The 22,006-nt window shown below is 45.9% G+C and overlaps 2 protein-coding genes across 5 annotated transcripts; one reads left to right on the top strand and one right to left on the bottom strand.

The window, feature by feature from the left end:
- Positions 1–5,459: 5,459 nt before the first annotated feature.
- si:ch211-203k16.3 (microfibril-associated glycoprotein 4) lies at positions 5,460–10,090 on the top strand. The gene is made up of 8 exons (XM_037449465.2): positions 5,460–6,067; positions 6,501–6,716; positions 7,520–7,639; positions 7,725–7,839; positions 7,955–8,086; positions 8,195–8,411; positions 8,505–8,700; positions 8,789–10,090. Exons 1-8 carry the CDS (start codon positions 5,912–5,914, stop codon positions 8,933–8,935), a joined length of 1,299 nt encoding a protein of 432 aa, XP_037305362.1. The 5' UTR covers positions 5,460–5,911; the 3' UTR covers positions 8,936–10,090.
- A 77-nt stretch (positions 10,091–10,167) lies between these two features.
- Positions 10,168–21,940, bottom strand: snx9b (sorting nexin 9b). Of its 4 annotated transcripts, XM_062559551.1 has the most exons (20): positions 21,649–21,940; positions 20,114–20,200; positions 19,207–19,281; positions 18,204–18,332; positions 17,481–17,558; positions 16,485–16,647; positions 15,453–15,488; positions 14,411–14,546; positions 14,222–14,306; positions 14,009–14,134; positions 13,785–13,902; positions 13,566–13,696; positions 13,375–13,478; positions 13,179–13,282; positions 12,922–12,999; positions 12,709–12,785; positions 12,015–12,104; positions 11,771–11,885; positions 11,580–11,671; positions 10,168–11,457 (listed from the first exon to the last, which is right to left on the bottom strand). In XM_062559551.1, exons 1-20 carry the CDS (start codon positions 21,658–21,660, stop codon positions 11,410–11,412), a joined length of 1,884 nt encoding a protein of 627 aa, XP_062415535.1. In that variant the 5' UTR covers positions 21,661–21,940; the 3' UTR covers positions 10,168–11,409. The 4 variants fall into 4 exon arrangements, with proteins under 4 accessions (XP_062415535.1, XP_037305361.1, XP_062415536.1 ...); XM_037449464.2 differs by lacking the exon at positions 15,453–15,488 and having other exon boundaries at positions 21,649–21,939; XM_062559552.1 differs by lacking the exon at positions 17,481–17,558 and having other exon boundaries at positions 21,649–21,939.
- Positions 21,941–22,006: the final 66 nt, after the last annotated feature.

Raw genomic sequence — 22,006 nt, 5'->3', positions numbered from 1 at the left:
CATTTTTTTCAATGCACAAACATGTACCAGAAACCAAACGATAGTCGTTTACATATATATCATTTTTTGAGTTTACTAACATATTCACATTTTCATCCCATCCTGGGCATTTTAAATATAACATTGTGAAATACTACGGTTGCAACCAAGACCTTAAATTGTGTCATATCGACAGAAGGACCCATCCATTTTTTTTACCAGAGACAGGCAGGCTGCAGGTTCATCAAACATTCATGACCCACTGCACGCTGCTCCGAATTCACTATGTCAAATACACAGACACATCTTCACAACGATTCCTAGGGTTAGGCTTTGAAAATATTCATTCGGTTTTAGTTTTAGAGTTCACACCTGTGACACATATGGCGAAACATCATTTGTCGCTTATTTGTTGTGACTCACCAGTTAAACAGCCTGAGGTCTAACGTAACCTTTGCAATGATCAAATCAATGGTATTATCCGTATTTGTGATCATAAAAAGTCCCACAAAGAGCGTGTAAACCTTGGAGGCAGAGCATGTTTGCATGTGTGTGCGTTGTGTCGCCGCTGCCTCGTTGTGCGGCCTTTGAATGTCCCCGTGACACAGCTGGCCGCAGGGTATGTAGACACATCAGGTGGGTACAAAAATAACAATTCAATCAGTACTCTTTGTCCTATTTTAGATTAGAGTTCTAAAAATAGCAGGACAACAAAAAAAACCCCAACATTTCTAGGAACCAGGAAGCCACGGCGCGTTGGCTCAGGAACCATCGGTGCTCTTCTTCTGTTGTATTGGCTGAGGAGCGGTCCATCTCGGACTGAAACCTGCACGACTGACTGGATTGTGGTGTTATTTTCTACATTGAAATGTTTCTCACTCTAGTGGGTCTTTTTACTGGCTCCTCAGAGCTGCTGCTGCTGTCTCTCTATGTGTTAAATGGTTTCATTTGCACACCTTGCAGAGATCCCTCAAGGAAGAACCAAAGAGCCTATCGAGGCTAGTTGCTGTACTAAAATATCCAAAATGTCCGTTGTCAAAAATGGACTTTTTTCTTTATTTTTACGCTTTGATGCCCATAAGAGAGAATTTGCATGGCTCAACCAAAACAATTGGATAAAAGAAACATCTGAGGGAGGGTTCAATGCATCTCATCAGAAGCCTCGCTCAGTCTTTGTAACTACACTTGTCCAATGCACACATCCCTCTCTCTCCCTCTCTCTCTCCCTCTCTTCCTCTCTCTCTCCCTCTCTCCCTCTCTCTCTCCCTCCCTCTCTCTCTGCTGTCCTTCCCTTAAGGTTTCTTCCTTTGCTCCTCTTGCTGTTGGAGTTTTCCTAGTGCCGGCGTGAGGGTTTTCGGGGAATGGATTTTACGTGTGTAGGGATTGTAAAGCCAAGAGGCAAATTTGTCATTTGTGATTTCGGGCCATCCAAAATAAATAAGTAATTGAATGTTTGAGAGGGTGGACATGTCTGGAGTTCTCTGAATCCCTTCTTAGCAACAAATAGGGAGCTTGTTGTTCTGAAAAAATACCTTTTCTTTGTTATTGAGAAATACTTTTCTTTCATCCTTGATAAATGAAATAGCACAGCCCTGTTTGATGATCTAAATCTATTATTCAGTCCTTTTCATTTCTTTATTCTTTCATAAATATTTCAAGAGGTCTTTTCAAAACAGTATTGATTTTAATACAAAAAATATCTATCATTTAAACTTGAAGTCCTGTTGTTGGATGTTGAGTGTGTTTGAATTGGACCGACACCCCTTTCTTTTAAAACAAGTCTATTCACTCTATTCAGGTTTTTTCCTACTTAAAAATCTCTTCCTTTACAATAAAACCATATGCTACAGTAATAATGTTAGAATGTTCGTACTGCGAGGGTGTTGACAACATGAAGCCCCCCCCCCACACATGCACACAGACACACACTTACTCCCCGTGGTCTCACGGCGGTTCAGGATGAGAACCACTTTATGTGTGAAGTGCTGTTTCTGTCCCGTGAAGAAGAGGTCGAGGCAGCTGTGTCCTCAGGAGACTCAAGCAGTGGGGATTCTTTGCTGACTTCATGATACGTCCGTCGGCTCGATGTGAGACACAACCAGCTCGAAGCCCGAGACGTCCTGCTGACACGCGCGTTTTATCTCTTTCAAAAGAAGAAGGTTAGGCCCGAATCTGTTTTGCTTCCCTCTCACTGCTCTTATTGGATCAGGTCAAATCATAACATTCAGATCAATGTGTTTGGGTTCAGCTCAAGAAAACTATATATCAGTGAGTTCAGAACGAAAACAGTTAAAACAATGAAAGAAACTGAGTTTGAGATAATTAAAACAATCATCATCATGTCTGTGCTCCAGCTAAAAACCTCAAAACGAGTTCATTTGAACAAAGGTCAGGACTCAAGACGATTCCTTCCTGGACGCGTAAATGAGTTAAATGTTTTCTAATCTTGAAATAAAGACATGGTCTCATGGACAGCCGGCCCGACTGTTGCTTGGGATGTGTACAATAAATAGATTAGAGGACATTAACTAACTCTTCCCTGCTCCAATAGACTCCCTCCAGGCAAGGAGCTTGATCAACCTGCCACCGCGCCAGCGACATGCTAAATGAGGCCCGCTGAACTTTCCCGAGTTGAGCGTAATTAGTTCTTGCTGCGGAGGAAGGTGAAGCCTCTGGTTCTTCTCCTAAAGTATTCAGAGAGGCGTCGGCCGAACAAAAAAAAAAAGAGGGATTTCTTTACAGACGCCTCCCTGTGCAGCATCTGTAAAATGAAAATGGGGTGGTGACACAGAAGTGGTGAAAGCAGACGTCGCAACGCCCCTACTGACTCACCCGCTTGCCTTATGTGTGACCCCCCCCCCCCCCCTCAGTCCAAAGTGGTTACCATCAAACACAGGATCCCTCTCAGCCACCTCTCTCAGTCCTTTCCACCTTTCTTAGTCCGGGTCAAGTGTCCTTCTGGTGCTCTCAGGTAATAAAGGTGCGCTTGATACATGACACCAGGGGGGGGTACCGTGATGAAAAGAACCGATTTATCTTCAGCCTCATGATTGACCTTGACGTCTATTGATGTTTGCGTGCGTGTGTGTGTGTGTGTGTGTGTGTGTGTGTGTGACGAGTCGCGGCCCGGTGGAACGGCGTGCGCTCCAGATGAATATGCGTCCAGAGGAGGGTGCAGACGGGCGATGCGCTGATCGACGGATCGATGGGGACAGGCACGCAGAGACACGCGACTTGAGTTGTGATGGGTTTTTATGAGCAGCTCGATTTTATTGGAAAGTAAGACGTGTTCGTGTGTGTGTGTGCTGGCCACGAGTCCCTCTGTATTCAGTTGTCTGGTATTCTCTTAGAATAAACCCCATATGGAGATTTTTGGGCTTCCTGACGCTGATTAGAAGCTAAAGGTGATTCTGTTACATAAATGTATGTTCTGTACTTTTAAATCCCACAAGCGTCTGAAATGAAAAAGCACCTCTTCTCTCTGTCTCTTTCAAGGATGTCGTGTCGTGACGCCTGGTTCATTTTAATCTTTAAAAAGTGTCAGTCAGCCGCAGCTCTGAAGTCTCACTCCATTATTCACAGACATTAGTGTGAAGTGATTTAGTTGATTGATGACACAATGGATTATTTAAGTTTTCATTGTTAGATTAATGGTTTTGGTGCTGGTGTCATTGAAACACACACACACACAAAGTGTTTGCGGTTTGAGAAATGAAAAGTGTCCTGGACCATTCGGATCTTTTACCAATTATAAGGAAATGAATAGATTCCTGATGAACTAGTGTAACCGAGAGGAGTCTTTAATTGGAGCACAGCAGACAATGTAAGATGTAAGACATGTTTTCCTAATTAATAAGTGATACATGACCTGTTCTTTAATCACAGACACTCCAGACACTGAGAAATTAGAATTTTGGACTTCATTCTTGTTCCTTTTTCTCTCAGGCAACATAAACCTTGCATCTGAGTGTTTGCAACAGGCTGCAGATGAAGATATTTTTGAAGACACACACACACACACTTAGAGATGGGTGACAAATTGAAGGATAAACCAAACACAAAAGGTGTCAAGCCAACATAAAAGGCTATAACAGCTTTACTTTGCGGCTCCTTTGATTATTCAAGCCGGTAAGAAACTACCGCGTGGATGAAAAAAACATTCTTCTTCCAAGACACTTCTTCATTTGGTGCAGATGAGCAGGTCCACGACATCGGACCACAATATAAAAGGCTTGCCGAGGTCGTTGTGATTCGCTTATTTTTCATGATCAAACAACCATCTGGATTCATTACGGCTCATTTAATCATCTTTTATAACATCCCCCAAAGTGACTGTGTGTGAATACACGGCACGGTGAAAGCTTGCCTTTCTGTTGCCCTCGGGGTCTTCAGGTCACATATCAGCAGCAGCCCCCATGGCTCGTCCTCTCTGTGGGGGAGCAGGGAATGAGTTGTTACATGGTGCCTCCCTGTGGCCTTACACGCATCTCTCACACGCAGCAGATAACAGCCGCGCTTTCTATTGTTCCATTTATGATGCCCTGGCCGAGTTAATCACTGTCTTCTGTGTGATGTGCAAGCCCTTTATAAGTAGCATGCTGCTCAATGTGTTCCTGTTCAAAGCCCCCTGGCAATGTTTACCATTGACATGCATTCTCGGCTGGTTTAGGAAAAGCATTTGTGGATTTTATAAAAGTCTGTTGAAAAGCCCATTTGCTTGAAAACAAATAGAAAGTGCTCTAAATAGCATGGCGTTTTTTTCTTTAAAAGAAGGGAGAACGTGCACGCAGACACATAGCCGAGAGTATAAAGATGTAAAGAGCAGCTTGGCTGCTGTAATGGGATCAGCACCCCTGATGCTCCCATTCACATCAGCCTTCATTACGACTGGCTTTGAGCAGGATTATTGTGCCTGCAGGTGATTTGCTTATTTACTGAAGGGGCTGATGTGTGCGGGCGTTTTGCCCGATGCATGTCATGTATGTGTATTCAATTCAAATGGAACGCTGTGCTAACATTCTGTTCCTTTTTTTATGAACCTGTCAATCGGGCCGATTGTTATGCGAGAATTATGTTATTCTATATATTTTTGATTGAGATTCTAAAAAGGCTAATCAACCATCAAATACAAAAACCCAAGCATTTCATGAAAAGCTGTTTTAAGAAAGAAAATGAAGCATATTTTTTTCTCTCATGTCCCTTTGACCAACACTTTCTCATCAATTGCCTACTTATCGGCCTCCCTCCATCCCTTGGTCGTTGTGAATCCTCTTAGAGGTGGATTACAGCTTTAGGATGTGTACACTGAGAGGGAGCGCATGAGGCGCAGTGAGGGAGAGAGAGATCGTTACAACAGGACACATACGGAAAGAGAAGAAGAAAATGGACACAACCCCTCGGCCTGAAATGGGTCCGGAACGAGGCAGTAGGGGGTCTGTAACTCGGGTGAGTACACATCCATTTGCTACATCCGCTCCGAGAGGACAGTGCAGTGCATGCTGCAAAGGGCACAGAGCCACGTGTTTCATGATGCTTCTGTGCATGTTTGGGTCATTGAGCAAGATTTAAAAACTATTACCTACCAGTCAAATCCGGAGACAAAAAGTCATCAGTCTGTCGGTAAAAGCAGGTGACGTGTGCGAGCTGTGTGTGTGTTTGGGGAGCTACCTGAGGACTGAGACGACCTGCCTTTCAACTAATCTCACATTCCTAAATGTATGTCCTATCACTGAGAAAAATGCGTCTCGTTGTCTCTGTGAATTAGACGGTACTCTTCTGTGGGAGGATGAAAATAAATTTAAAAAAACGGAGTTTCTCGGTTTCTTTCCCCTGAAGGCAGAGCCAGCAGAGCCTCACATGGTGAAGCACGCACTCCTGTGTCTCGTCCTCGCTTACTCTGACAAGGCAGGGACGGACTAACCGGGCGCCAGCGATGTCTCTACTGTCCTTAAACGACCCCCCCGGCTGGACCGTGTGCTCCGCTCTGTGTATCCTCATCGTGTTGCTCCCGGAGGCCAAAGCCGACGACCCGAACGCCACCGCTCAGCGCAATGGCGGGGGGTCCCAGTGTGGGGGGTACACAAACCAGGTACCCACTGAGCTGAATATCATTCTCTGCCAGAAATGCGTAAGGAACCCCAGTGTGTCTTTTACGGTCACTGGGTTATGTTTGAAACATGAATAAAATGATGGATGTCTTTGGAGGCCTCGTCTGTGGTAATATTGTAGAAAGGGGCTGGTCATGAGGATAACATCCTTGTCATTTATACGCAGTATAATATCACAATTTTACTGTTCAAAGAGCCAATCCTGTGAATTGAACCACTTAGAAATGAAGCTTTTTAACATCATACTGCCCTAAAAAGCCCTGATATGTACACTTATATATGACATTCATATTATCAGGTGCAAACAATAAAGACATTCTGTCATAACATGTCATGATTGTATCAGCACAGCTTCAGGAGCAAAGTAAAGTGACATTATTTATGAACAGAAACGAGTTGTCCGCCATCCAACAGGTGATGGAGGATGGGATGTGTCGGCTGGTGGCCACGCTGCCTCAGCTGGACGAGCAGAAATGCCCCGATATGTTCCGCTGCGCGGACGAGGTTTCCTACTGGCTGCACCAGAACGAGGAGAGGAAGCAGCAGATCGCGGCGCTGAAGGAGACCGTCTCCGGGCTGCAGAGGGAGCTGAGGAACCACCGGCACCGCATCCATGTCCTCGAGCTGCAGGTGAGATCTCCATATTGACTTAGCTGAGCAGGGTCAACTATCAGCACCAATCCTTTCAACCGCTTTGAGAGCTCGCTTTAGTCCACATGCAGCTCAGCGGATCCTTTCTACAGAGCAGAGAGGTGGCAGGACGCTCTGCTCCTCGGGAAAAGGGAACTTATCCTGTTCTTGTGTGGGACTTTTCAGAGCCGGTCTTGTTAGACGTGCTTTAACTGATTATGAACATTCCCTATTCATTTGAAAGGAAGGAAAGGACATTCCCAGTTTGTGTGTTGTTGTATTCTCTGATTACAGATCGTGCAGCGCGCCTCGATTAAAAAAAAACACTTGTCTGTGCCACATTTTCATACAGGAAACACATTAGTTGAGTGTAGTTCCGGACTGTAACGTGGTGTCTGGTCATCAAGCTGGTCCCCCCCCCCCCCCCCAAACAAGTCCTTGACCTTAGTCGCTAACAGGATTAGCCTCCTCTTCTTCCACGTGCTGCGTCATGCGTCTCAGGCAGTGAGCCTATACATACGTTCAGCTGGGCGGGGCGGAGGGGGTTCCTGTGCCGTACATGGGAAGAGGGCCGGGGACTTGGCACCAGGGCTGGTGGTAATGGGAGTTAGCGTTATCCTCTGTGTTCAGGCTAGGAATAGAGAGGGTTTATGAGAGAGGGCTGGTCCCTTTTGTAGGTCCCTATAGTGGCTGTTAAGTCGAAGGTGACAGAAAGAAAATATATATATATATAATTATAAATGATTTCTTATTATTGCCTGTGATCTTGTTTGTGAGCATGCATGTGTGATTTATGGCGTCAGAGTGAAGAGAGGAACCACTTAAATACCTCTTTGGAGCAGCGTTTGTATGAGCTGGAGCATCACTACGCTGAAGCCACCACCCTGCTGCACCTTCAGAGTGGCCTGATTCTTGACCTCCAGGTATGTCTATCATGTGCATTGGGCTATTTCCCTTTTAGGTTTTATTTTTTTTACAGCTTCACCTTTTCACTGCCTTTCTGTTTAGAACCACCTCCACAATCTGACTGTTTTGGTGGATAATGTGAAAAAAAGCCCGGGGTGCTTGATCAACATCCCCCGGCCCAATCCGTTGATGAGTGCCCAAGAAGCCCTGCACTCAGGTACGCTCCCTGAGAAACACTTACCTGTGAGCCAATGCCCGCCAGCAGAGGACGACAAAACCCACCTTTTACTGATTACTCCTCCTCCACTCTGTCTCGCGTTTTCTTCCCCCAGAGAGTGCGAGGAACTGCCCCATTGACTGCGCGTCCATCTACTATAATGGCGTGAGGAGATCAGGCCTCTACACGGTGGTGCCGTCGCGGGCCGGCGTGCCAGTGGAGGTCTACTGTGACATGGACACGGATGGTCAGTAGCATGCACGATGTCAGAAGGCGCATGGTCCCAGACGGTCCCAGACTGCTCTCCTGCTCTTCCCTCACTCACAAACCTTCTTCTTCCCTTTTTTGGCCTCAGGCGGCGGCTGGACTGTGATCCAGCGGCGCGCCGACGGCTCCTTGAGCTTCGACCGCAGCTGGAGGGACTACAGGGACGGTTTTGGGGACCTGCACTCCGAGTTCTGGCTGGGCAACAATCACATCCACGTCCTGAGCACCCAGGGGGACTACAGCCTCCGCGTCGACCTGGAGGACTGGAGCAACGTGCACAAGCACGCCCTCTACCAGAGCTTCAGGTGGGTGACATGCACGCAAACGCGTGCGTCATTGCAACACACACACGCGCGCGCGCGCAAAGCTTACTTCTTGTGGTGCTTGTGTGTCCGCAGCGTGGGCGACGAGGAGCATCGGTACCGTCTGCGCGTGTCCGGCTTCAGTGGGACGGCGAAGGACTCGTTCAGCTGGTACCACGACAAGCAGGGCTTCAGCACGCCGGACAGCGGCAACATCTGCGCCGAGATCTCGCACGGCGGCTGGTGGTACAACCAGTGCTTCTACGCCAACCTCAACGGCGTCTACTACAGGGTGAGTGCGCACGACCACGACGCTTCCGAGGTCACGACAGGCGTTCACCACCTGTGTTCGATGCCCCCCCCCCCCCCCCTCCCCGCAGGGAGGCCATTACACCCCCAAAGGCCGGGGGCCGCTGGGTCCCGATGGGATCGTCTGGTACTCGTGGAGGGACTCGGACTACTACTCCCTGCGCAAGGTCAGCATGATGATCCGACCGCGCTCCTTCCGAAGCCGCCTGTCGCCGTGACCCGCCGTGACGTCACGGAGGAGGAGGAGCTGATCGTCCCCTTGTGTCCACAACGGCGACGACCTCGTTCCTGGTATTTTGGACCCTCTGTGCACGTGCAGATATGACTGGTATGCTCGATGTTCTGAGGAATGGAGAACACATTCTGAAGCATTTTCATGCTGTGGAGTTCTTTAGGAGTTTTAACATTTTTCATTCCACCACGGACGAAATTCTTATTTTTTTTTTACTTCTGTTTTGTACTTTTAGTTTAATACATTAACACACTATTAGCAACCCAACATTTGCTTTGAAGTGTTGACGTAGTGGTTAAGGGCCTCCCAGAAGGCATTTGCAACTGGCAGGAAGACCACATGAAACTATTTAATGATTCATCTGCTTATTACATATTTATGATTTCACTTCTACCCAATTTCATTCGTTTTGGATTCGCAGCCAACTATGAGTTTAATCAATTGTTAAAATCTTTGTGGAAAATAAAGATTCATTCAGAACACTATTATGTTAGATAATATCCCTTTGATGAGAGTACAGGGCAGGGAGCAAGATGTGCTCTGAGGACTGTATATACATTCTGTATGGATTGTAGAATAAACATTATATACATATCAAATGGGACACAAATGACACAATTCCATATTTTAAGGGTTAAGTTTTTATGAGCACTGTGTGCTGATGAATGAGCGATAACTCATATCCTAGGAGGTTTGTACTCAATTTACTTTATTTTTAAGTATGAAACTGTTTTACAGACTTGAGTTTGAGAGTCTTTCCTCTGCAAAATTATTGTTTCAAACTAAAACGAGCGCTGCGAGGCTTGAAGACATTCTAACACGTACACTCAAACGCCGGGCGTACTTCACGCCACTTACACATCCAGCAGCACCTGACGGCAGCCGCGAGCCGAATATACAGGGTGTAAAAGGGCTCTTTCACTTCCCCCACTACAAAAAAACTCTTTGACCATTCGCACGGGGGGCGACTCGTTCTCATTCCCATGCATCGCTACGCGAGAATCTGCGAGGGGCGAATAAGGGCTTTACTGTTAGTGAGTCAGAGATGTGTAGTGTGTGGCAATCTGAGCGATGTGCAGAACAAGACAAGATTCTTTGGAAACCACACACACACACACACACACACACACACACACACACACACACACACACACACACACACACACACACACACACACACACACACACACACACACACACAGAAAAAAAACCTCCCAATGAGTAAAAATCATTGTTTAATAAATCAAACTGGATTTTTGCTTCTCTTTGAGTTACACTGCATCGCAAATACTCCTATACATAAAATAGTATCTCAATGACAAGAACCACCTGATGGGTCAGGTAGAATATATATATATATTTATATCTATATATGTTTATTTTTCATGTATTAAGTGATAAGAAAACAGAGTGAACAAGATTAGATTTTGAAAGCTAGGTGGTAAAAAGCAAACTGCACACATGATGTGAGCCTGTGTCATCTCCGTATAAAACGACATAATCTGGTCCAAAAAAACAAAAGGACAAATATTCTTCAGGAGCGCTGTGCGGGGACAGGAAGGAATGCATCAAAACCACTGACATTTACCTTTAGGGTGGAGCACTTAAAAGAGTTGACCCCGACTCGGGTATCCTCTATGCCGCCTTTTGGCAAAATGTAAACTGCAGCGTCGTGGTCCGCAGCACGGGGGGGGGGGACGCCGAGTCAACCTTTACTAGTCTCCTCGGGTACCGGCTGGAAGGAGGCACAGCTTCCTGTTAGCTCCTTCAGGAAGGTCGGGAGAAAAAGCGGCTCGGGACTGCCAGTAGTGGACATACAGGGGACACACTTTGACAGCCCTTCAAAGACTCCGAGGGTCCTTGAAAGAAATACACCGCCTTAACAAAATGTGTTACGACCCTCCGAAATGTTAACTTATGACAGGCGGGAAAAACAATTCAAATATTGTCTGAGGAATAGACAACAAAGCTCGGACAGAGGGGGGGTGGGGGGGGCAGCTTTGGGTTTTTTAGTGTAAGTGCATTACAACGTCACTGTGTCAGCAACACGTGTAAAATCTTTCTTTTACAATTTTCTACACGGAAAAACTATTGAAAAAAAAAAAGGGATGTGGCATATGGCAACGAGACATACATCACGTTAGAGGAACTCGACGCAATGTAATGTGCCAGTGGTGGTTTCAACTTCCTGTCTCACCGCAGTACGGCGGAAAGGGGCTGTGTAGCACGCAGGCTTTCAGCCGGTGCACGCGTTGATCAACTGTTCATCAACGCCGGAGAGCGGAGAACAAAAGAAACACTGTGAGCTTGTACTGTCGGAAGAGGTGAAGGCCAGAGACAATGAAAGAGCAAAGAAATATTTAAATTAAAGGGAAGGAAAATATCGCAGTGTAAGGAAGAATATTTTGGATGTCAATCTGGTTTCTCGCGTTGTACTCGACAGACCGAAGGTCCTTGCGCTCACATAGTAGTGAACTGACTGTGTGCTTGTCGCAGCTTTGCAGCAATCTGTAGAATTCAAAAGAGAAAAAAAAACGGCGTCAGAGGCTGCTGAGCTCTCATGCAACTTCAGGTAAAAAGACTACAGGCTCCCATTTACTCTGATGAATGGTCAATATAAAACACTTTACCGTCTCGTAAAATTTGACCTGCTCCTCCAAGTACAACTGCATGACCCTGTTGTAGTCGTAGATACGGTTGCTATGGAAGTGGTTCATCTCAGCTGTGGGACACAAGGAGGGGGGAAAAAAAAAAAACAGGAAATTAAATGTCGGGAAACAAAAAAACTCCACCGCTTCAAATGTTTCTGAGTGAGTGTTACCTTGTAACGCGTACGACATTGTGCTCACTCGCTTAGCCATCGTCACTTTGTCCTGGGGGGCGATTTTACCGGCAGCCACAAGCTTGTCTCCCTCCTTCACCTTCTCTATGGCCGCCTGCAGGAGGAAAGGAAATACGGTTTGTTGTTTCAGAGTTGTAGTGTTCAACCAGTTTGTCTGCTTCGTCCAAATTACTAAAGGCAAAGCATGACAGCTCAGAGTCTATAAATGGAAGTAATAGTATACCTTATGGACTCCGATGGTGTCAGGGAAGCATCCGAGAAGCCCCTTATATTCATTGTTGGTCTCCATGACAAAGTGGAGGTCTTTCTTGGGCTGTAAAAGGGAGCAACGGTCAACGGATGGAGGCAAAAACAGAAAAATGTAACACAAACGTTGTAGACGTGTCGCTGCATCACTGCCAAGACCATCACAGGCGCAGCTAAACTAAAAGGAAACATTACATTACATTCAATTTCAATTGCTTACCACATGAATCCTCCCTCTGGAAGCAGCATGGATGTCAAAAAAGGCCCAAGTTTGATTTTATTACACACCGAAACCAAATCAGCCCACAAACAGCGGTCAGAGAAGCCACAAATAGAGGGATGAACACAACAGTTGGGAAATACTGGACATAAGTTGTCCTTTAGAGATGCAGGCATGGCAGACAGGACGTCGGGTCAAAGGGGTCATTGGCCAACCAGGATGTCCGTAGAGATAGGACCATCGAGAGAGTGAACACTAAACAATGTGGTTGATAAAAAAGGTCTAAAATAAACTCAAGGAGTTTTGTTCCACTGACGTACACGTGTTGGAACAACACCCCTTTCAGGACCTTTCTATCCCCCCCATTTCATTTCAACATAGGAAAGGTAGAAGAAAAGGTCCTTTGACAATAAAAAACAAATGACGAACATTTCTGAATAGCAGCACCCACCTGCTCGGCCACCATCTGAGCTATTTCCTCATACGTCTTGCCTGCTGCCGTCATGGCATCCGTCAGGGTTGACTCGCCTGTAGGGGTTCAAATATGTCACCAGCGTGTTTCACAACGGCATCCAGCTTGTTTAGGAACACGCTTCCACACAACCAATGGCGGCCGCCGCCACTACGAGGACTACATGCGCTTTGGAGGGGCTCATAATTGCACCTTGGTATCCGCTGCTGTTGAAGACGGAGGAGAGGTTTTGGAAGGCTTTGCCGATCCGCTGGTACTCCTTCGGCAGCGCTGTGGAAGGGGAGAGGCGGAACATGGGGACAAGGCGCGCACTGTGTGAAAGGATTCGTCTTCGGGTTGACAAAATACTCAACACGACGAACCACAGATGAATCTAAACAGTAATTAGGAGATGAAGGTGCGGCATGTGTGTGGTAAAACATTCATGTTCAGCTTCCGTGTGCACGTACGGCCTGTGCATCTCTTCCAGTGCTCGTTGCCCACGGTGAGGATTTCCTTCACCCCGTCGTCCATGGCTTTGGTGAACCTGCTGAACTGCTCACACTTCTGCTCCCTGGGGGGGCGGGAGGAATCGTCTCAGACACATTCAGCCATTAGCGATGGTGTCTTTTGCGGTGGGCGTGGGTAAAGTTCGATGAAACTCACACTTCCACAGGATCCAGGTCCGGAGCTTCAGGCTCTATCGTGGTGAAGATCATCACTCCCACTGTCTCGTCCTTCTCTGCTTTTCTCTTCCCCGTCTTCCAGTCCTGTAACAATTACTCATTTTAAAATCAAGTGATTGTAGTAAAATACTTTAGAACGAAGGGAGAGTAAGTGGAGGAGGAATGGCCCACCTTCTCATCCTTGTAGCTGAGGAAGATCTGGAATACATCGCTGCAGGAAACGATGGGGTGTCTGCACATCCTGGTCATCCAGCCCTGCAACCGCTCCATACGCATCTTAATGAACTCCTCCTCAAATCGCCCTGTAACAGGAAAATAGTCTATGTTTCATACCTTCGTCTTCAGCGTCGTTGATCTTTATTTATTTTTTTGCTTTTCGGTCAAACTCACCGGTCACCTGCTTGTCTGGTAAAGACGGGATGGGGATGGCTGAGCCAAACTTGTCAAGAAGCCTCTCATACAGCCAATCAAAGTGCTTGTATCTGTGGTTGACCGGTCGGTTGGTGGTCTGCGAACAGAAGGACCGGAGGTCTCGTTTAGCACCACTCGTGATCTAATCACACTCATCTGACTGAATAGGACATGGAAAGGATTAAATGGTGCGGGACACTTACATTGGGTGTGATTTGGTACTCGATGTAGCTCTTGAGGCCGTACAGCTTTGAGCCTTTCTTGGGATCAGCCACCACGCAGTCGAGCTGAGTTTCTGGGTAAGACCACACCGGACCAACTTCTCCCATCTGAGCATTCAACACAAGTTTTAAGAAACTGCTAATCAGCATTTTATGGCATAGAATATATTGTATGGATATGTAGACATGACCTACATAGATGGTTAGCTTCTCTTTGCCCTTAGTGAGCTGCTTGCATAAGAGGTAGAGCTCTGGACCAGACTTGGAGAACCCGGGGAACCTGCTCAAAGAGAGGTTTTTATTGTTAGATACTAGAAGCAGCCACACCGTCCTGCTCCTTCGCTTTCCTGTTAAACCCAAACCTGCTGCTCTATCAAGTCTTACTTGTTGAGGGAGATTTTCATTGAAGGCGCATGAGCTCCTCCCCTCTGCATCGCGCCGCCCTCTCCGGACTCTGACTCGGGGTAACCTCCGGTGGACTTGTCGTCCCACTCGTCATCCCACTCGTCATACTCGGCGCCTGAGAGCGGGTACATGCACTGTGTTTTAGGCTCGGAGAAAGAACCCTTTCTGTGCTCAGCCACCTGCTGTGAAACGCGTTATGGTGCGGGAGCTGAGAAAGCGCAGCTCCTGCAGAACATTAAATGACACAAAGAGCAGCTTCTGCCCTCATCAATGAGGATCAAAGGATCACTTGTGATCAAACCGATTCTTAATTGATTCCATTATTGATCATTGTTGTGGTGGATAGGCAGACTACATGTTGCATCAAGAATCTAAAAATGATGGCTTTAAGGAGATTTAATGGTGGTATGTGTAAATAGCAACAAAAGATTTCTCCAAAAAGTTAATGGGTGGTGCTTAATGAGAACCAATTCTCAATTTCTATCTTTAAAAAGGATAGGATAAAGGATAAATAATTACATCTGCCTTAAAAAGCCCAAAAGCAATCACTGTTATTTTGTCCAAATATAAGTCCCAGCTCTCTCCTTCCCATTCCAGGGACTGAGGAATACATTTGAACAATGCACCAAGTTAATGAACTTCTCATCCAACAGAAATAGCCCCGCTAATAAATGACTTGAGTAAAACCGGCCTAAAACAAAAAAAGGACAACATGCTGTGAGACAGAAGTTAATAGGATTTTTGATTTCACAAATGTGCTGCATGTGTCGGAGGTTAAAACTTAGTCCTGTCACATCTGGCACTATTAGGTTAATAGTGTTATATTGTTATATACAGTGTTATATTGTTATATACAGTAATGTTTTAATATTAAGATTTGAAGGCTGCACACACATGCATTCCAGACATTACGTCATTTCATAAAACTGTTTGGTGGTACTTATTGGCAGTCCACACACACACACACACACACACACACACACACACAAAACCGCTTTCACCAGGCAAATGCATGGGATACCTGTGTAATCGATAAGGTACGGATACGGGTAGATGTCTTTGGCAAGAGAGAAAAAAAGGAAAAGTCTGTTAATTCTAACTTGGCGCTATTCATTTCCCAGGTTTATTTTTACAATAACAACTGGAGAATTAAAAAGTAATTTGTCCTTCTGAGTCATGAGGGAGGTTTTCCATAGTCTACTAAAACAGATTCATGACTCGATTGTCCCTCTCCGTGGAGAAAGAAAACCAAGCCACGATTGGGAGTTAAAGCACCTGCAAATCTTTAAAGAACTGGATGAAATAGTGTTTGCAAATAATGAAGCACTGGATCAGACAACCTGGAGCTCCAGATGGGGGGGCGGGGGGGTCACTGTCTATCCTCGAGGCATATCCCTTAGTATTGGGTCGGGTTGAAGGACAGGAAAAGGTACTCTGTGCTGAGAATACATATTAGTCTCTCTCTATCTTATATGTAGCAAACCCCATCTGGTACTATCAGTGTTGCAGTAGAACGTTCCAAGAGCTTGCTTATTATTATTTGGGTCTTTGCTTGTTTGCTGAAATTAAGGGAGTTCCGCAAACATTATCCACTGCAGAAGTATATACTGTCTTGTCACAAGGATGACAGTTTAAAAGCTAAATGCAAACACTAAGCCTAACTGTTTAAAAAGATAATGACAGAAAGAGCTAAAACAGTGTGTGACCTCCCACGCATGGATGCAATCATGATGGAGAGTCTAACCGCTGTTTTGTGGCACCACTATTTCCCTTTTTACTAGATTATCTTGTCTGTTGCTTCAGAAGTCTTGAATCAAAATATACTTAAAATGCCCTGCTGAAGATTTGACAGAAGACACATAATAATAACTTTAAAAGAAAACAGAAGCCTCTAGACAGGCTAATCTGAAGCATGGTCTTTATTTCCTGCTTTATGTTATCATGAGGAACAATTCAAGAATTCAATTCACTATTTAAAACGCCACATGCGGTGATTCTTACTGTACTTTAACGTCAGGTGAACCACGCCGGCTACCTGAGGAGCTGTTCTTACCTGGACCCTGGTAAGCCTGAGGGTGGCCCTGGGACGCGGCGTTCCAAGGTTCAGCCGGACTCTTCCCAGTCTGGGTTCCCTCCGGATTGGACGCCCAGTTATTGTTGGAGCCCCCTGAGGGGTCCGAGTTCCACACGGACCAGGGGTCATTACCGTTGCTAGCCTGCAGCAAATGGGAGAGGGGAAATGTGAGGGGCGAAAGGAGGACAGAGGAAGTGTGGGGAGGAGAGCGTAGGAGAGTCCCGTCTAATGGATGAGCGAACATGCAGACCTCTGCATTTGTGAGGTGTGTAGGTTGTGCATGCAGTGACTAGAAGTATAAAAATACTAAAAGCTGCCCATTTGAAAACATTTGCCTCCAATATGAATACAAGCACTCACCCGAAAACAATACCATCCTATTTCTACAGTACACCCAAATTAAAAATCCAACTGCATGCTGTGCTTGCAGTGCCAACATCCTCTGAGCCGCTGTGGACACTCGGGCGCACTGGCACGCCATCGAGTGTGTGCTTCATGTAGGTTTCAGTGAGCCTAATGCTAATCAGCTAATTAGCTGCTGGAACACACAACCAGTGCCGGCGTCACATTAAACCGTCGCTTAGCGAGGACGTACGGAAACAATTAGGTGCAATGACAAAAAAAAACACAGGGGCGCAGCGAGGACTAAAACTCAGCGACAGGGGCGGTTTCTCATGTTTTACACTGTACAGAAATTCAATGACATTTTATCATAATTTCGGATATGACAAGATTATTAACGAGATTCTGAACGTTGTGGAGTAACGGTTAAGAGTGTGCATGTGTGCACTGAAGAGCAAGGTGCAAGGAGATGGTGAGATCATGCTCTCTGCAGGCACTAGGATTAGGTGTGGGGGGGGGGGGGAGGTGGGGTGCCAAAGCGGACCAATCGGGAGAGGAAGGGGGGGAATCGGGGCAGAGAGCGAGAGAGGGAGCAGGACTTGGTCTCATCCACCACCCCTACGTGGCGGTTACCTCATCGGGGGACGAAAGGTAGGGGGAAACTGGGGTGTCGGGGGTGCCTGGCTGGGGACTTAAGCCCCCAGCATCCACCTTGAAGGGAGAACAAGGTGACATCATCACAAAGCGCCGCCAGGGGGAGGCTTATACACTCAGCACGGGATGGGTTAAAGTGAATGCTGGCTATGGATGGCCTGTGTGAGAGAGTGTGAGGGGAAAAGAGAAGGCAAGAGGCAGGGAGGGAGGATGAGGCATAATGGCTGACACATTTCCTGCTTGGACTCAACCACTAACTGTGCCCAAAATTCAACTGATCCAGCAGTATTCTCACACTCGTGGAACTTCCTGCCTGCCAAATACAAAAGATTTCCCCGAGTGTTTCCTCTCGGTTCTGTCTAACTGGAGTCAGAGGCTCTGACGCCACAAACACCAGAGCTTCTATCTTCCTCGGGCAGCTGCTCTCACTTCTGCATCTGTGTGGATCTCGCAGGCTACAGAGTCCTCAATAACATTCTGTCATCACTCGCTTCTGCTTTTTCATTCCACATCACCCCATCACACATACTTTCACTGTGAATATATAGGGCCATAGCCCGCGCGCCCACGCTTACTCCTCCAGCACAAGCTTGAACTGCTGAGTTTAGAGTGGTAAGTTCAACTACGACTCAGACTTTCTGCCAGCGTGTAGCCAAAAAGCAGCCATTGGGGAAAAAACCAACTGTCAGGTGGGAGCATTACCTGGTATTGTGCCGGTGCAGATGCTGCAGGAGCTAAGGAATCAAAGATGGACAAGTCTTGAGTGGCAACATTTCCTAAACTTGGAGGAGGGGCTGCAGCTCCCGGGAACGACGGCAACGGCTTTCCAAACTGCAGATGAAAAGATAAAAGAGAAGAGGCAGAGACAGAGACAGAAAAAAAAACTGTCCCATTACAACTCCAGAGATTCCACAATGATTTAATGTCTTTTAAAGATACATCCTTCTGCGCTAATGTGATCCGTGTCTCATTTCTCACTGTATCCAAAGTGTGACGACACCGGCTGGTCATAATTAAATGTCTTTAAAGGCCCTTTACCACTTGCCACCATGAAGACACCACAGTTAATTCTTCCAGCTATTTTCTTAGTTAGTCATTTCATTTTTGCAGATCTTTTTTTTTTGCACTGAAACAAAACGCTGTTTATTGAGAAATGTGTCCTCATGTTTTTCATTAGATGTTACGTAAGTGCAATTGTCAACTGTTTTTTTTGGGGGGTGGGGGGGGGATAAAAAATAAGGAAAACAATGTTAACAGTCTGGGGGCAGCTGTGGAGTTAACGTTAGGTCAGACAAACACACACACATCCATGCGAGCGTGTTTGGAAAAGCAAAACGGACGCATAGTATCAATCGCACAGACACTGCCTCTTTAGATGCAGAGGTGGTGGTTTGCAGTGAGCCTGAGATGTTAATAGACTCCATTATTTAGCTTACTTCCAATCAAACTCCCACTGTGTCTTCACAGTGAGTCATGATGAGGTCAGCGTAAATGTGCGCACGCGCGCACACACACACACACACACACACACACAAAGACCCTAATCAGCAAAACCCTGGAGAAGCCACATCCTGTTGTGATTTCAGTTTGGAGTCAAAGTGAAAGGCTATCCTTGACTTCAAGGATACATATCTAACAGATATAGGTCTTGACAGGTTGAAAAGGTTGAAACTTTGATCGGAGAGCAGGAGAGGGCGCAGCTTACCTCGATGTAGTCTTCTGGCACCAGTCCAACCTCCCCTCTGGAGTTCTGTGCTTCAATCCAGCCGCCTCCGATACTCTGGAAAACACAAAAATGTTAGCACGGGCCGTGTAAACTGCCCAGTGCCATAAACAAGCCCGCTGAGGGGGAAAAGAAACCCTGAAAAGGAAGTCAGAGGATGTGATGAAAAGCATTCGCGGCACAATGAACCACACATTCTCAGGAATTGGGATTTCTCCTCTCGGTTCTACAGTGTTTTATTTGGAGCATTTTCTATGCAAAGACGCATTGCTGCAAGTTGTGATGTTACCTTGATCGCTGCTGCCGCGGCAATACGTATTAAAACATGTAGCTGTGTAAGGTTAGCTCAGTGTAATTCACGTAGGTGACAATAACCCAGATTTCCCACAATTCCGTAAACACAGCGAAAGCTGCCCGGACAAGTTCCTCCACAGTCAGTTTATTTAGAAAAGAAAACACACTAGTTCCTGATCAGTATGAAACTGATTTTGATTTGGAAACCACACAGCTCAGCACACAGCAAGTGACCTTTGAACTGTTGTCGACTGGCTGTAATGACCTCATGTTTATTCTTTTTCCTTCCCCTGTGTGCGTTTGGGACTCTCCTTGTTTGTGTTCAGCCTGAGATCACGAGAGTTGGGCCTGTCTGTGGGTTTGAGATAGGAATCTCAAGAGAAAAAATAAACTCCGTCTGTAAGTACCACAAGTGCTATGGCAGATGAAATCTGTACTTCAAAAAGGACACAACTAGATTGATCCAAAACCAGTTGTCACATGATTTGAAAAAGAAGAAAAAAACACACATCAAAAAGCTGAATAATATTGAAAAAGTCCCCTGTGCAGGGGACGGACACACACACACACACACACTTATATGGTATGGATTTACCCGATTGGTGATCGTAAGGGTCTCGCCTTCTTTCACTGACAACTCGTTGTTTCCAGCCTCGGCGAGGAAGTCATATAAAGCTTGTGCCTAAAAAAGGTTAAGAAAGCACACACACAGTTCACTTTGCGTTTGAGTAACATTTTTTTATGAAGACGGCACATGAACACACATCTGCATCTACACTCTTAAACCAACACACCCAATATTTCCCTCAGGATCTTGACTCTTTGTGGACTGGTTTTAAGATGTGGTGAAACAGGCCCAACTAGTTCTTCTGAGCAACTTTTAATCAGGCCCTAGTTTTAAGCAAAAACATGGCCAGAACCATCAGATGACAGTTCCTCTCGTAATGACCCACATCTACACACCAGCAGACAGGTGCCACCGGTAAGTAATAGTGTGAAAACATATTCTAAATTACTTCAGACCTTGTTTGTTTATTTTCATATATTTGACCAATGCAAATTCACTTGGATTGTCAGTTCCAAAGTCAACATGTAAAAAACAGTATCACCTTCACAGGGCTTCCAGCTAACGTGTTCATTAACCAGTGAGGTGTAACCTAAGGCTATTTAATCAGAGAGCTGTTTTGGAGTCAGCCAGCCACCTCCAAGAACTCGATGAAGCTGGAGAATGTTTTAGAACAGGAACTACAGAAGAGAAAGTGTCACAGACTCAGTTATCATTTGTAGACACAGTGCTTTGTTTCTGTTTAGTCTGCCTGGGTAAAAGATGACCCTCCCAGCTTGATCGCATGATGCGTGTTGCTATGTTATTTAAAAAACATGAAAGTTTGACCTCTGACAGTTTGTCACAAGAAAAACAAGTTTTACAAGCAGCTGCATATTATTTGCATTACCATCAACTCTGAAACTAGACGCTTATTCTATTTCTTTAATTTATATTGTTTTGAGGGGATGTTTAACTTTCAAGGATGGGAATCTAGTACCACAAACAGGATTGTAAAGGAAATTAGCTTAAAACCCACCCACCCATTTCCTGTTATTAGATTAGCAAAACTCATACGGACGTCCATTAAACAAACAATAACTCTAATAAATGTATCATGATTCAAAACATAACTTTACTCATTTTATTATAATGGTAAAAATGTAAAGTCAATCCTATGCATACTTTACAGAAGGATCCCCCGCCATGCATGCACGCTAAAGACTACATTTCCCAGCATTCCGCGGGGGGCAGAAATGACCCGCACTGGAAAGGTAGTAAAATGTCACAAGACACTTTCTTTAATGAGCCACATTTTCCGTGTTACGCAGGAAAACTCATTCACCGTATACAAATGTGTCGTAAGCGGCCATTCGACGCTTCTCAAACGGATTATTCAAACTGTTTGCTAGTTGTAAAAATGTTGCGTATCGAGTGAACTTGTTCCCCGAGAGACGAATACGAGAAACTACAACTGTGGCCGCGTTAATAGTCCAAAACATCCAGCTGTCAGGGATCGGAGAGAGGGACGAAATACTCCCCGACCGACGCCGAAGAACAGCGAAGAAAAGCCGCCGGGGACTTACCTTCAGCGCCATTATCGAAGCCTTGATCAATCATTACAAACACAGGGGCCTGCGGTTCGCGAGGATTTTCCAATCCTCAACTGGACATTTCCTCCCGCTGCTTTAGAACTAAAAAAAAAAAAAAGAAAAGCGGAGACGAAACGAAGTGCAACTCCACCGAGGAGCGAAGAGCGGACCGGAAGCTCGAGAGCTTCAACACATTCCTACCAAAACAAGACAAAAAAAAGGTCCCCCAAAAAGGAGGTTGATTCAGGTCGGGTTTGACTTCAAGTTTGAACCGCTGACAAGAAGGAAGGACGGAGGGAGGGTCCGAGGGAGGGAGGGAGGGACCGGAAAGGTAGTGCCCGGGCTCCCCGGC

This window comes from Pungitius pungitius, chromosome 20, assembly GCF_949316345.1.
Source record: "Pungitius pungitius chromosome 20, fPunPun2.1, whole genome shotgun sequence".
NCBI classification, from domain to species: Eukaryota; Metazoa; Chordata; class Actinopteri; order Perciformes; family Gasterosteidae; genus Pungitius; species Pungitius pungitius.
The sequence above is the reverse complement of the archived record's forward strand: the minus strand, read 5'-3'. Positions and strand labels throughout refer to the sequence as shown.